The sequence below is a fragment of the Centruroides sculpturatus genome, unplaced genomic scaffold, assembly GCF_000671375.1.
Source record: "Centruroides sculpturatus isolate CEXI.00-Female unplaced genomic scaffold, Cexi_2.0 scaffold257, whole genome shotgun sequence".
Lineage (NCBI taxonomy): Eukaryota > Metazoa > Arthropoda > Arachnida > Scorpiones > Buthidae > Centruroides > Centruroides sculpturatus.
In genome coordinates this window covers 775,253-788,317 of record NW_019384389.1, presented here as the reverse complement: position 1 = coordinate 788,317, position 13,065 = coordinate 775,253, and the positions used below count along the sequence as shown (strand labels likewise).

At 30.5% G+C, this 13,065-nt stretch overlaps 1 protein-coding gene across 1 annotated transcript in view; it reads right to left on the bottom strand.

The window, feature by feature from the left end:
- Positions 1–24: 24 nt before the first annotated feature.
- The window catches only part of LOC111618195 (N-alpha-acetyltransferase 15, NatA auxiliary subunit-like), a 59,945-nt gene continuing 46,904 nt past the window's right edge, over positions 25–13,065 (bottom strand). Inside the window, exons 6-10 of the mRNA XM_023359679.1 lie at positions 10,190–10,324; positions 8,178–8,325; positions 5,901–6,020; positions 3,396–3,491; positions 25–369 (exon numbers count right to left, since the gene is read on the bottom strand). Of these exons, the coding sequence (XP_023215447.1) occupies positions 245–369; positions 3,396–3,491; positions 5,901–6,020; positions 8,178–8,325; positions 10,190–10,324 (624 nt within the window). The 3' untranslated portion in view covers positions 25–244. The remainder of the gene's footprint in view (positions 370–3,395; positions 3,492–5,900; positions 6,021–8,177; positions 8,326–10,189; positions 10,325–13,065) is intronic.

Here is a 13,065-nt window from a genome sequence, read left to right as displayed (position 1 = left end):
TATATATATTTTTTTTCTGTAATATTTCTATTCAAATATTTGACAGTTTACAATTATTTTGACACATAAAAGGTGTATTTACAAAGGGTGGATGATACTAGATAAAATATACAAGTCGTTTCTTGTCATGTGAAACATTTAGATGCCTCGCAAGACTAAACAGAGAAACACTTACAGTAAATTTTACTTCATCCTAATCTGTATTTATATTTATTTATTTCACCTTAACTACGCGGGTCTTTCTTCATGTAAGTCCTCTTACCTTTTTCGGATCAGAATATAACGATCTTAAGTCTACAAATAAGGGAGGAACACCTTTATGTAATGCTTTCCTCATGTATTGATCGACTAAACTACGAAACTGCTCGTCTGAAAATTTTAAAATTTTAACGTAATTAGAAATTTGTATTATAAAAAAATTAAGAAATTTAAACATTTTACGAGGGTCGTTCAATAAGTCCTTAGAAAAAGATAGAAAAACAAATTATTTTAGGTAGATTTTTTTTTATTTTTCAACATAATCTCCTTTAAGCTCTATACACTTTTCCAAGCGTTTCTCCAACTTTTTTAAGCCATCTAAAAAGTAAGATTTCGGAAGGTCCTCAAAATAGGCATCTGTTTGGGCGATGACCATCTCGTTTGACATGAATCGTTGTCCGCCAAGCCATTTTTTTTTAAGTTTGGAAATAAAAAAAAGTCACTTGGGGCCAAATCCGGTGAATATGGTAATAATTCGAACTTTAATTCCGTGATTTTGGCCATTGAAACTGCACAGGTGTGCACCCGTGCATTGTTTAGATGGAAGAGGATCTTTTTCTTTTTCAAATGAGGACGTTTTTCCTTGATTTCTTTGCTCAACCAGTGCAATAATGATGCATAATACTCTCCAGTTATTGTTTTTCCTTTTTCCAAGTAATCGGTGTAGATGATTCTGTGTGTATCCCAAAAAACCGTGGCCATCACCTTCCTGGCCGATTTCACTGTCTTCGCCTTCTTTGGAGCCCTTTCGCCTTCAAAAACCCACTGTTTTGACTGTTCTTTGGTCTCTGGAGTATAATAGTATATCCATGTTTCGTCCACAGTTATGTATCGACACAGAAACTCATCAGGATTGCGACGAAAAAGTGCCAAAATAGCCTCAGAGTGGACCACATGATTACGTTTATTCTCCACTGAGAGCAAACGCAGCACCCATCTTGCCGAGATTTTTTTCACACCCAATTTTTCATGCAAAATTGAAAATACTGTACCTTGCAATATGCCTGTGGCCTCAACTATTTCACGCACTTTGATTCGTCGATCACTCAGAACTATATCGTGGATTTTATCAATCGTTTTGGGAGTAGTCACTTCCACTGGACGTCCTGAACAACGTTCATCTTTTGTGGATGTACGACCACGTTTGAACTCATTTATTCAATTGTAAACAGTTGCAAACACAGGAGCAGATGTGCCATGAACTTCATCCAACTCAGCTTTGATCTCTTTCAGTGTTAAGCCTTTTAAATATAAGTGTTTAATCACCACTCGAAACTCACTTTTTTCCATTTTTCTAAATAAACAAAAGTTTCTTGCTTCAATCAACAATAAAAATTAAACCATGTGATGGATATGACTGAGACTTTCACAACTGTCTAGTAAGACATGATGCTTACAAAAAACGCGCCATTTTTTAGGCTACGAGCGCCATCTATTGGATTTTCTAAGGACTTACTGAACGACCCTCATAATATTGATAAATATCTAATTTTAAAAAAATAGCAAATATTAATCTGACTAAAACAACTTTAAAGAATTAACTACAATAAATTGCATAAATTTAATGTTAATTATAATTCTTATCAAATTATATTTAATGTTAAATTTATGCAAAATTCTTTTAATAAAATTTTTATAATTATCTGAAGCCAATATTAAATTCTGCATTTTACCCAAACTAATATACGAAACTTTTCTGTGCACGTTGCCAACCTGTTTACTGTAAATACAGTCTTCCAAAAAGAATGTTACCATTTTAAATTATTCTAATTATTATCCAAGAACGTTGAAATGCACATTAAAACATTGTAAAATTGCCCAAATGTCACATTTGCCCATTACGATTTCTTTGTGCATGCATCTCGTGTCACACAACGCATATCCAAACAATACCCAAATTTTTCCTATACCCACTACAGTGTATCCATCATCACTCTCCCAAGGCAGCCACAATTCTACAGCTCCTGCAACTTAGTTGTGTTGCACAATGACGAGCAATTTCAACTTTGCAAACGGAGGGAACAAAACACCTTCTCTGTTGAAGAGTTGCTATTTTTGTTTATGGTATATTTCCTAGATGCCGTAGACAACAAGACGTTTAAATACAGACGGGAGACAAAACTCGAACGGTTACTCTATTGATTGATGTACGTTGCATACTTCTCGAATAGTAATCGATATAATTTTAATGATTTTAAAATGGTATCATTCATTTTAGAAGACCCTGTATATTTATAATTAAAAACTGTAAGACATTAATTATATTTCAGTTAAAAAAATATATATTAAAAACTAATTAAAAAGCATTGGGATAAATGAATATTTCTTCAAGCTAAGATTTTAAGTTTATAGTTTCAATTATTGACCTTTATTCTAAATACATAAATGCCATTCAAAAATTTAAATAGAAACACTGCAAATTCTCTAAACAGATTGCACTCTCACTTCTCCAAACAAATTATTTTATAGAATTGTTTGAATTAGTGGATTATACATAAGAAAGAGTAAAAAAAAAAAAGGTCTACAAATTAATGTATGTATTTAAATTGTATTCAGTGTGTATGTTTATGTAAAATGTGCAGAGCATATTAATTTTACAAATTCCTCTTATTTTAAAAAATAATAATTTAATGCAAAAATAAAATCTGTTTAATTTAATGGAATTTGAGTTAGCAAGAATATTTGAAAATATAAAACAAAAAAATAATTTTTTTTAAAGTCTACCTCCCCTTGGACACTAAGAGGGCCTTATTTTTTTTATAACAAGCCCAGTATGGATTCAAGCAGGCCAGGTGGTGAGGGACAAGATCCTATATAATCTGGATGAACCACCCCAAAAAATTTCTGGGAGGTTTTGACCAGTCTGGATTTAGTCCCAGGTCCCCATAGCTGTAGGCCGACACCATAACCGCTCAGCCATGTGGCCACAAGAAAAATGAATTATGGTTCTTAGCTTTTCAGAATGCCACAATCAATTTTATCATCATCAAATTTAATCTTTCTACATGTAAAACAAAAATAAAATAGTAATAATTGCTAATGCATTTCTGTTTTTTATCATTAATAATTTGATATTTTGTGAACATAAAATCAAAAAATGTATATTTTTAATGAAATTTTATTCTGAAAATACTTACCCATTGTAAAACTAATAGGAATTCTTCTAGGAGTTTGAGCTCTAGGATATTTTAATTGATATTCCCTATAAATTTTCAATCTATCTTCTATTAATTCTGAAAATATAAAGAATTTTCATGAAGTATAATCTGTCTTTAAAAATAAAGAATCTTTAATGGCAAAACTTGGTTAAACATAGCAATAATATACAATTAAAAATTTCTCAGTTTGACCAATTAAATAAATAATCCAACTGAAGGAAAACATACAAAGTGTTCCTTTGATCTGTCTCAAAATTTTAACTTATAATCAATTAACTGTTTACTTCTAGATGTAAATAAATAAATAACTAATAAAATTTAATGTAAAATTTATTCACATTTTCTATTTATGAATTTCATTTACAAACTAGAGATTTACCCCATTAGACGTCTGCCAATTAATAGCTGCCATTAACATATGCAAAATATCTTAAACATAATAGCTATAAAAGCTTCATAAGCTAATGTTTTATGGCAATTATGCTATAATACTTCCACATATTAAACATTGCTGTCAACATTTAGGTTTTAAAAACATAAAATATGTGTAAGATACAAAATGTTCTCACAAATTAGTCTTTCTTGATCACCGGTGACCACAATCATCATCTAAAAAGATGATCTTTTCATTGATTAAAACAAATTAAAATGAGAACTAGTTAAAATGTTCTCTGAAGACAATGCCATAATTAAAAACAAATAGTCAATTTGGCCAATTTTAATCAAATATTTGTTTTTTATTACAGCATTGTTACCAGAAGACATTTTAACCAACTTGCATTTCTGCAGCGACATAACCTCTAATAAAAAAGATGGTCATACTGGATAAAATATAATACAGTAGAGCATCAATTATCCGAATACCAATCAACCAAAACATCGGTTAACCGAAAGCGTTCCACTCAACAAATTCAAATTTCTGCTAGGGCTGTGGCATTGCAGCACTCTTCTTATTCCTGCCAAACTGAACTTTAGGCCTAGTTTAATGTATTACATTATGTAAGGTATGTATTTGTAAGACGTGTGACACAAATTATATACAGTACAGTTTTGTGTTTAATATATTTTTTTGTAAATGATCAGTTATCGGAACAACCACAGTCCCAAATTGTTTCAGATGATCGATGTTCTACTGTAATCACAAACTGTTTTTAGATTTTAAATTCTAGTTAAATATTATATTTAATATGAATCCCAATACAAGTTTTCTTTTTTTACTCTTTCCATCAACTGGATATCGACACAGTCTTTTCATCAAGTCCACTGCGGATTCATCCAGATCTACAATGGAAAGACAAGGTCTAAAATATTCAAGACAAACCACTCCCCCCAAAAACATTTGTTAGGTTTTTTTTTGATCCATCCTGATTCATTCCCAGGTCTGCTAGAGCAAGAGACCAATAGCTTAACTATTTAGCCATCCAACTTTGCAAATTCTTAACCTATCCAGTGTTATTCCCAACATATCTCAGGTTGCAACCTGCTAACCAATTGACCCGAGATAACTCGTTTCAGCGTAAGAACGTTTTTGAAACTAAATGTTGCCAGCCATTATAATTTTTATATTANCGTTTTTGAAACTAAATGTTGCCAGCCATTATAATTTTTATATTAAAATTAACTTCCAAAATATAATTTTTTTTGTTTTTACATTTATTAATATATTTATTTTGTTTGTGTGGAATAAAAAAATAATTTCGAACGATACAACAGCCACAGTTATTTTTTTCAAAAACGTGTAATTTTCATTAGACGTTAAGTCTAATGAAAATTACATTGACAAATTAACATTGACAAAAATTCAATACGATACAACATGCAACGGAGATAAATTTCAACATCGGACAGGTTAAAGTTATAAATGTTCTTTATTTATTAATTTAATTAATTATTCTACTTTTATTTCCGTAAGATTTTCACTATCAATCCTGACTGTCACTAATCTAAAGTTTTAATCACACCTGTTATCAATATTCTTATCTGTTCAATAATTATTTGCAAATAAATAAATCTACATTACTGTCTTTGTTAAACCATTGTTTTTTAAATATTTATAACTCCTCTTTCTATTAGTTCTAGCATAACATGCACAAGTAATAATATTTGCTCTGTGATTTTTATTTTAAAACCAATTTATTTTTTTACAATTTATTGCTATTTTATTACCTAATAGTAAATGTGTTAACCAATTTTATTCACATTTATTAACATTTCAAACAATTTTCTTATTTATGAGAGTATGATTTGAATCAATGAATTAGGAATATCTTCAATTCTAATTAAGAGTTCATCAATATTCGACTAAATTGAAGTATTTCCTAACTTCAATTAATAATCAAATTTTTAATGAGATAATTATAAAAATTACTTTTCACTCATTCCATTAAAAACCCAAGATGTAATTAAAATTTAAATTTAAGACAAATCAAGAAAAGTGTTTTATTTATAGTAAGGTAAGAATAAATATAATCAAATCGTTCTTACCTGGCCTTAAAGCATTTTCTAGACCTTTATAATAAGCATGATTTTCTGGATTCCTATTAATTAATTCTCTAAATACCTTCTCAGCTTCGTGATACTTGTGTAATTTTAGCAATAAATTGGCTAAAGAAAAAAAAATATAAATTATATAGATACTTACAAACACACCTTTTTTAACTTAAAAACAAAATTTACTGCAATTTCTTATATCTGTTATATGACACTGATTTCATAATAGTACATAAATTTATATAAATGCATTACAAAACTGGAAAATCATTTTGTAAATTATACAAATTATTACTGTAGTGTTAGTCCTGCCCATAGTCCAGCCAGATGAGACAAAATTGTGGGACGTTTTTTTGAAACTCACATGACACTTTGGGACCAACCAGTGCCATCAGTATAGAAGAAAAAGCAGGGAATTTGATTCAGGAAAGCATCAAACTGTGAAATGAAGCCAAACCCAACCACTTACTTACTACACACCTATACTAAAAAACTTCATATGTAAGCAGGATAAAATGTTTAGTAGCATAGTTTTTAGTTAAAAATCATTATTTTATATAATAAAATTCAAATAAGAAATCATTTAATATTTAACGATTTCTTATTTAAATTTAATCATATAACTTAATTAAATTAATTCTATTAACTTTATTTATAAAATTCTACAATATTCAAATGCAAAAACACCCAAAGATATTTCTTACTAAATGTTTATTGAATAACAGAACAGTTAATGTTTTCTTTTTCCCTGCTTAACGATTTCAATCCTGCTTTTCGTGTAGAATTTACTTGTCGGTTTATCAAATTTATCATCAATAAAGATAAACAATTGTGTACAAAAATTGGTCATTTAATTTTTATGTTAAAATTGATTCTTTCATTATTAGGGACAGAATTTTATATTTGTAGATTACTTTGAAAAATTATTAAGTTCAAAATTTTTTGTCATTAAATTTACGAGGGCTGTTCAAAAAGTATCGGACCTTTGGTCGGAAAAAATACATTTATTGATTTTGAGGTACAAAACCCTAATCCCCTTCAAAGTAGTCTCCTTGGTAGTGTATACACTTCTCCCAGCATTCCTGCCATTGCTGGAAACACTGTTGGAACGCATCTTTTGGAAAGGCCTCAGCCGGTCCGTTGCATTCCGCACAATGTCTTCTCTCGACTAAAATCGGGTTCCTTTTAGCGGCATTTTCATCTTGGGAAATAGCCAAAAGTCACACGGAGACATGTGGGGAGAGTACGGAGCGTGACGAATCACAGGAGTGTTGTGTTTTGGCGACGAAAGCCCGAATCAGATGCGCAGAATGGGCGAATGCATTATCACGATGGAGCTGCCAAGTTTTGATCAACCACAGATCTGGTCGTTTGCGTCGCACAGCATCGGAAAGACGACGAAGGACCTCCTGGTAGTACTCCTTTGCGATGGTTTGGCCTTGTGGTGCGTACTCACGATACACCACCCCACGAGAGTTGAAAAAACTGTCAACATGACCTTGATATTGCTGCGGACCTGCCACGCTTTTTTTGGCCTCAAGGATCGTTCCGAAAGCCTGCTGAATCTTGCGAATGGTTTACGCTTCGGTATCGCCAAGGTTTTTCGCAAAATTTGATGTAATATCGCTGCTCACACTGTTCAGTCATTTTCCAACTTAGTGGAATCTGACGAGAGCTCACTACATGTCCTCACTCAAAGTCCGACTGCCAACGACTGACGCTTCCTGCAAGCGGGAAAAAATTCAGAGCTGTGCATGACTGTCCCCTCCACAACTCCATCGAAACAGGCCTCCCGCACATCATTGGTTTACATGGAAAAAATAAAAGTCCGATACTTTTTGAACAGACCTCGTATATTAACAATGAAAGTATACTTAAATTTTAGTACCAAGAAATTAAGAGCCATAGTGAAATCTAAAACTTTTAATTTAAAAGAATATTCTTTTAAATTAAAATGTAGAAATTTTATGATGTACAGTATTTCTATCCGTCATATATTAATGATTTTTCAAGCTTAAAAAGCCAGCTTATATATTATAATTTAAAATATATTCTATTCTATTGCAATATATTTTCATTCTATATATTCTATTCTATTGCAATATATTTTCATTCTATATATTCTATTAACCGGGCAATGTGATATGACAGAAATTTGTCAGCATCAAGTTGATCTATTACAATTAAATGTATGTGCCATAAAACTGTTGTGTTGCCAGTAAAAGAAATTAAAGATTTAATTTAATCTCTGAAAAGTTATTGTTTAAATACCTTTGGTTTCCATAATAGTTAACCTATCACAAATTTGATCTTCATATTTTTCTAGATGTAGCAATGCTTCTTCTAAATTTCCAGCTTCTTGTAATACTGTGTTCTGATAGAGTAGTAATTCACTATGTTCGTAATCATACCCACGCTTCTATAAAAAGTAACACTAATTAGTTTTGAAAAGACTTATAAAATCTGAAGTAGTTTATTAAAAAAATATTAAAACTATTTTCAGTTTACAACTTTAATTTACTACATTCTACATAAATTTTATATGAAATTCAATTTGTTCAGAAACAAGTGGCTGAATACCACATTGTGCCACTATTTCTCGAAAGTACAACACTATGGCAAATCCGCGAGAAAGCGGATCTACTGTCAATTGACCGAGGGATGTACGAACTCGGCCCCTTAAATATGGCAGAGACCCAAATCTGAGTCAGAATGCAATAAGCCACTTGGAACATAAAGTCAAGACTTAGATTACATGCATAAAACCAGATACGGAAAGGTCACAATCTCTTGCCTTATGGAAGCTTAGAATAGGAACTGATAATGTGAAATCAATCCCAGTAGCACAAGTAAGAAACATTGTCATCAAAACAGAATGGCTATCACTCAGAGGAAATCACGTGGCTGATGGAATTGTCTGGCTGAACTAGTTCCGCTCAGGCACTCTACTCTCAGACATAAATTTCTTTGGCAGTGAAGATTTCTCATTTAATAAACTGCTTTGCACTATGGATACAAGTATCTCCTTTTGTGTCCACACCCTTGTGTAATTTCACCACAGGAAATACAACTTTTTAGTATTGAATTTTCATTGTGTAAGGTCATGCATGGCATTACATTACAATTCTTAGTTTATTCCATAACAGAAATAATCTAATATCAAGCTCATATTTATATACAGGCTGCTCTCATTTTATGGTGTTTGACAGTAACACTGGTTTCAAATTTTTCCTTCTAGTTCTCAAAAAATTCTTCCACTGTGTGTAGAATATTTTTAGTAACTACTAAAGCAAATATTTTTTTTCATGCCTGATGGTAGCATTAGCAACAACTTCACTTTAATAGCAATTCTAAACAGTTCTGGTTTCTTTATTATTTTGAAGTGTTTATTATTCACACAGTATTTTACAATTCAAAGATAAAATTTTAACAGTACCTATTTTAAAATAGAAAAAGAACAGCCAAGTCAAATAAAAAAAATTTAGTAAACCTGAATGTCCAAATCTGTTGTGTGAAATGAATCCCGACTGAGAACAAAGTGTCTTCGTGAAGAGTTTATAAAAAGCCTTAACACCTTATTATGAAATTCCCAAAAAAGAAAAATAGACACGGCCAACAACTTTGGATTTGTATCTTACAAAAAGGTGCACGATCCTATGTCTAGCCCATTATCAACGGATGATCCTAAGCCCGTTCCATCCAGAACTGAATCAAAGTCACACCCAGTGGCATTGTTGTACGAGATCAACAGTGGCCAAATAAAAATTCATTGTTGATTTCAGCTATAAATAAATATGCCTAAGATATTATTATTAAGTAACATTTTGTTACTGATCATGTTTTTATTGAAAAATACATATATTCACCATGGATGCCCAAAACACATCCCTATTTATTTCATTATAAAATAGATTTATTTTGTGCCAATTTTAAGTCTTTCTGCAATAACATAAAAGTTCCAAAACATTTAAATTTTAAACTAAATTATGAGAAACTATTTGTAAATTTTGATTGATAACTTTTGTTTTTTAAATTCTATTTAAGATACTTAAAATCAATATTCCATCTTAAATCGGCCAAAACTTTCAATTTTTTTAATATTCAACTTTAACAAGTTATACTAAAAAATTTTTTTCTGGAACAAGAAATTTGTCATAAATTACTCTCATAAGACTAACTGAAAACAAATCATCATTATTAACTACACTCACAAAATTGATCAAAATTATGCCTTGCAAAAGTTTTAATGCAAAAAATAATCATTCACAAATATAGATGTTTACCGTTTGTGTTTTTCGAAATTCTTCTAGAATTTTTAAAGCCATATCGTAATCTTTTAGTAAATGATATGCCATTGCAAAACCAATCCATGATGCTCGTTGTGTCGGCCGCAACATGAAGAGCTGATATCTGGTATCCTAAATTTAAAAAAAAAAAAAGATTTACATGTAATTTCTTTAACAAATTATTAAAATTTATTTATATAAATATAATGTAATGATAAAAAATTCACTTTCCATTGTTTACTTTATATTTTAAGGATATATATATATATAGTCGGTGTCCCAAAGATCAAAAAGCTGGAAATCCGGACCACTTCTGGTCCCAATCTTGTCAAATATTCAGTCCATAATGTACTTGCTTTTGTCTTCTCTCCTCATTATTATAATTAGATTGTTAAACTAAAATATTTTTTAAAGTTTCACCACTGTATTATCCGGAAAACTTAACATTATCTTTCCCTTCTGATTCATTTAATTTTTATTGTAACAACACAGAAATGTTATAGAATGCTGTAATTTAAAAATATTTTTGAATTCTTGTAAACAGGAGAGGGATATGGAAAAGTGTAAACAAATTTTCTACTCTGATGTACTTTTACCTTTTAAATGAAGAGTGTAAATAATTTTGATACATGATTTAACTTTCAATAATTTTTTTTATCATCATTTTTGTACATTCATCTGAGAAATTTCTCTGAATCCAGAACAACTAGAGAGCCAAAGCTCTCAGTGAATTTACTTTTTTAAATGAAGTTATTTATTTATTTTAGTGGAACACCAAATATCTGAACTGTCAATTAACTAAATTCATTGTGACAGAAGAATGAAAGCTCAATCTTTAACATACACTCTTCCACCTGTCAAGTCCGCCCAAGTAATTGTTATCCCTGTCCATTTAATCTTAACTAGCAATTGTTGTTTGTAGTGTTGTAATCTCTTTGATTTTCTAACCCATTCTAATTTTTATGGACATTAAAATAATGTTAACAGTATAAAATAATTTGTTGAAAGAGAAAGCCATAGAAATTCACTAAACACACAGTTTTATTAATATAATAGTGTTTTTCACAAATAAAGACACTTTTTTTTTAATCTGAATTTTCAATTATTTGAACTGTCTTTTACCATGAATTAATTTGGATAATTAAAGTGCCAATATAATTTTATTATTATTATTAGTTTTTCTTTAAGCAGAATAAATATTTATCATACCATCAAAAATAACAATTAGTCGTGATAATTAAAGATTTAGTACTGTACATATAGTACAAGAGGGAGCAGGAAAACCTAGATTGTCCTGACGTAAACAATGAATTGTGCACCATATATAAAGGGTGCACAGTGAAAGTCCTTATACACTGATACGTGTGAGTGGTGCACAACATATGACGTTACCCATGTAGTTACAAATGCAGTTCAAAGAAACGAGAAATACGCATTTCACTGTCTTTGTACAATGTACACATTAGCATTTCATACTTTCTATTCACATTATTCATGTATGCAGTGTGTCTTTTGAACTGAAATTGGTTCTGCTCTATGACTATGTAATTGACCTTCTTTCTGTATCATGCAACGTTTTCAAAATGGAAACACTAATTTCTGAGTTTTGCTACTAGTGGCTCTGCAAGAACTCTTGTCTATACAAACTTTATGTTCATCATCCAATTACATGGCTGTATAAGAACTTTACTATGCATCCTGTATACAGAGTATACATACAGAATAAATTCTGTAAGCTCAAGTGTATGTTTATATATACATTCTTAGATATTTTAACATAATTTTTTTTGCATGCTACGAGCAAAGATGTTCATATTATTACAATTTTGTTAAAGTATATAATTTACACTATCTCAGATTACAAGACTCTATTTAATACAATCGAGTCTTTATTTTTTGGAGACACTCATTTTGTTTAGTCATCATTTGTAGAAATTATCTGCAGTGGAATACTTTTTGTAATCTACCTGTTCAACAAAGTGGAATTGTCCAGCACTGTTATCTCTCATCGTTAATGGTATCATCCATACGGATTTATTCTGCAACCTGCACTGAGATCTGTTTTAACATAATTTTTTTGCATGCTACGAGCAAAGACGTTCATATTTTCACAATTTTGTTAACGTATATATTTTACACCATTTCAGGTATTTCTATTTTGTTTTTATTGTATTTAATATACATTTCTATTTTTTAATACGGTTTTATTTTAATCATCTGTTGCTCGTGATATATGCAAGCTCAGTCTATCTATTTTATATAATAATATATTGATTTATCTATTGTTAGTTTATACATTTTTGACAGTTCCTCATCACCTTCATCTTTGTTCATAGCACCTGTTTTTTTTCCTCCTGTAATGTATTCAACAAAAAATCTTAAAATTTTTGTCCAAAACATCAGGTCCATTAATAACAAATGCATGTTCCTTGCCTCAATTCTTAATGATTTTTATGATTTATTTATATTAATGGAAAGTTGGCTTACCCCAAACTCTGATGATGTGTTGAATTTTATTAACAGTTTGGGTTATTCACATATTGCTTTATCTCTTAATATTCAACGTGGTGGTGGAATCCTTTAGATTTTCCCCCCTTGCTCAAACCTGTAAAAGTATTTGAATATCTTGATTCTATCCTTGCCATCAAACTTTCTGTGTATAATTTAATAGTCATTTCGATATACGCCCCTCATAATAAAAGAGATTCCATTTTTAAAATTTTACATAGATATCTTAGTTCTCTTTCTGAATTCCAACATACAGTGGGTGATCAGTTAACAAACAGATTGGATAATGAACACTTCTGCGAAAGATTTTTATGTTCGGACAATGAACACATGATCGGATAACGAGCACCCCACAGAACAAATAC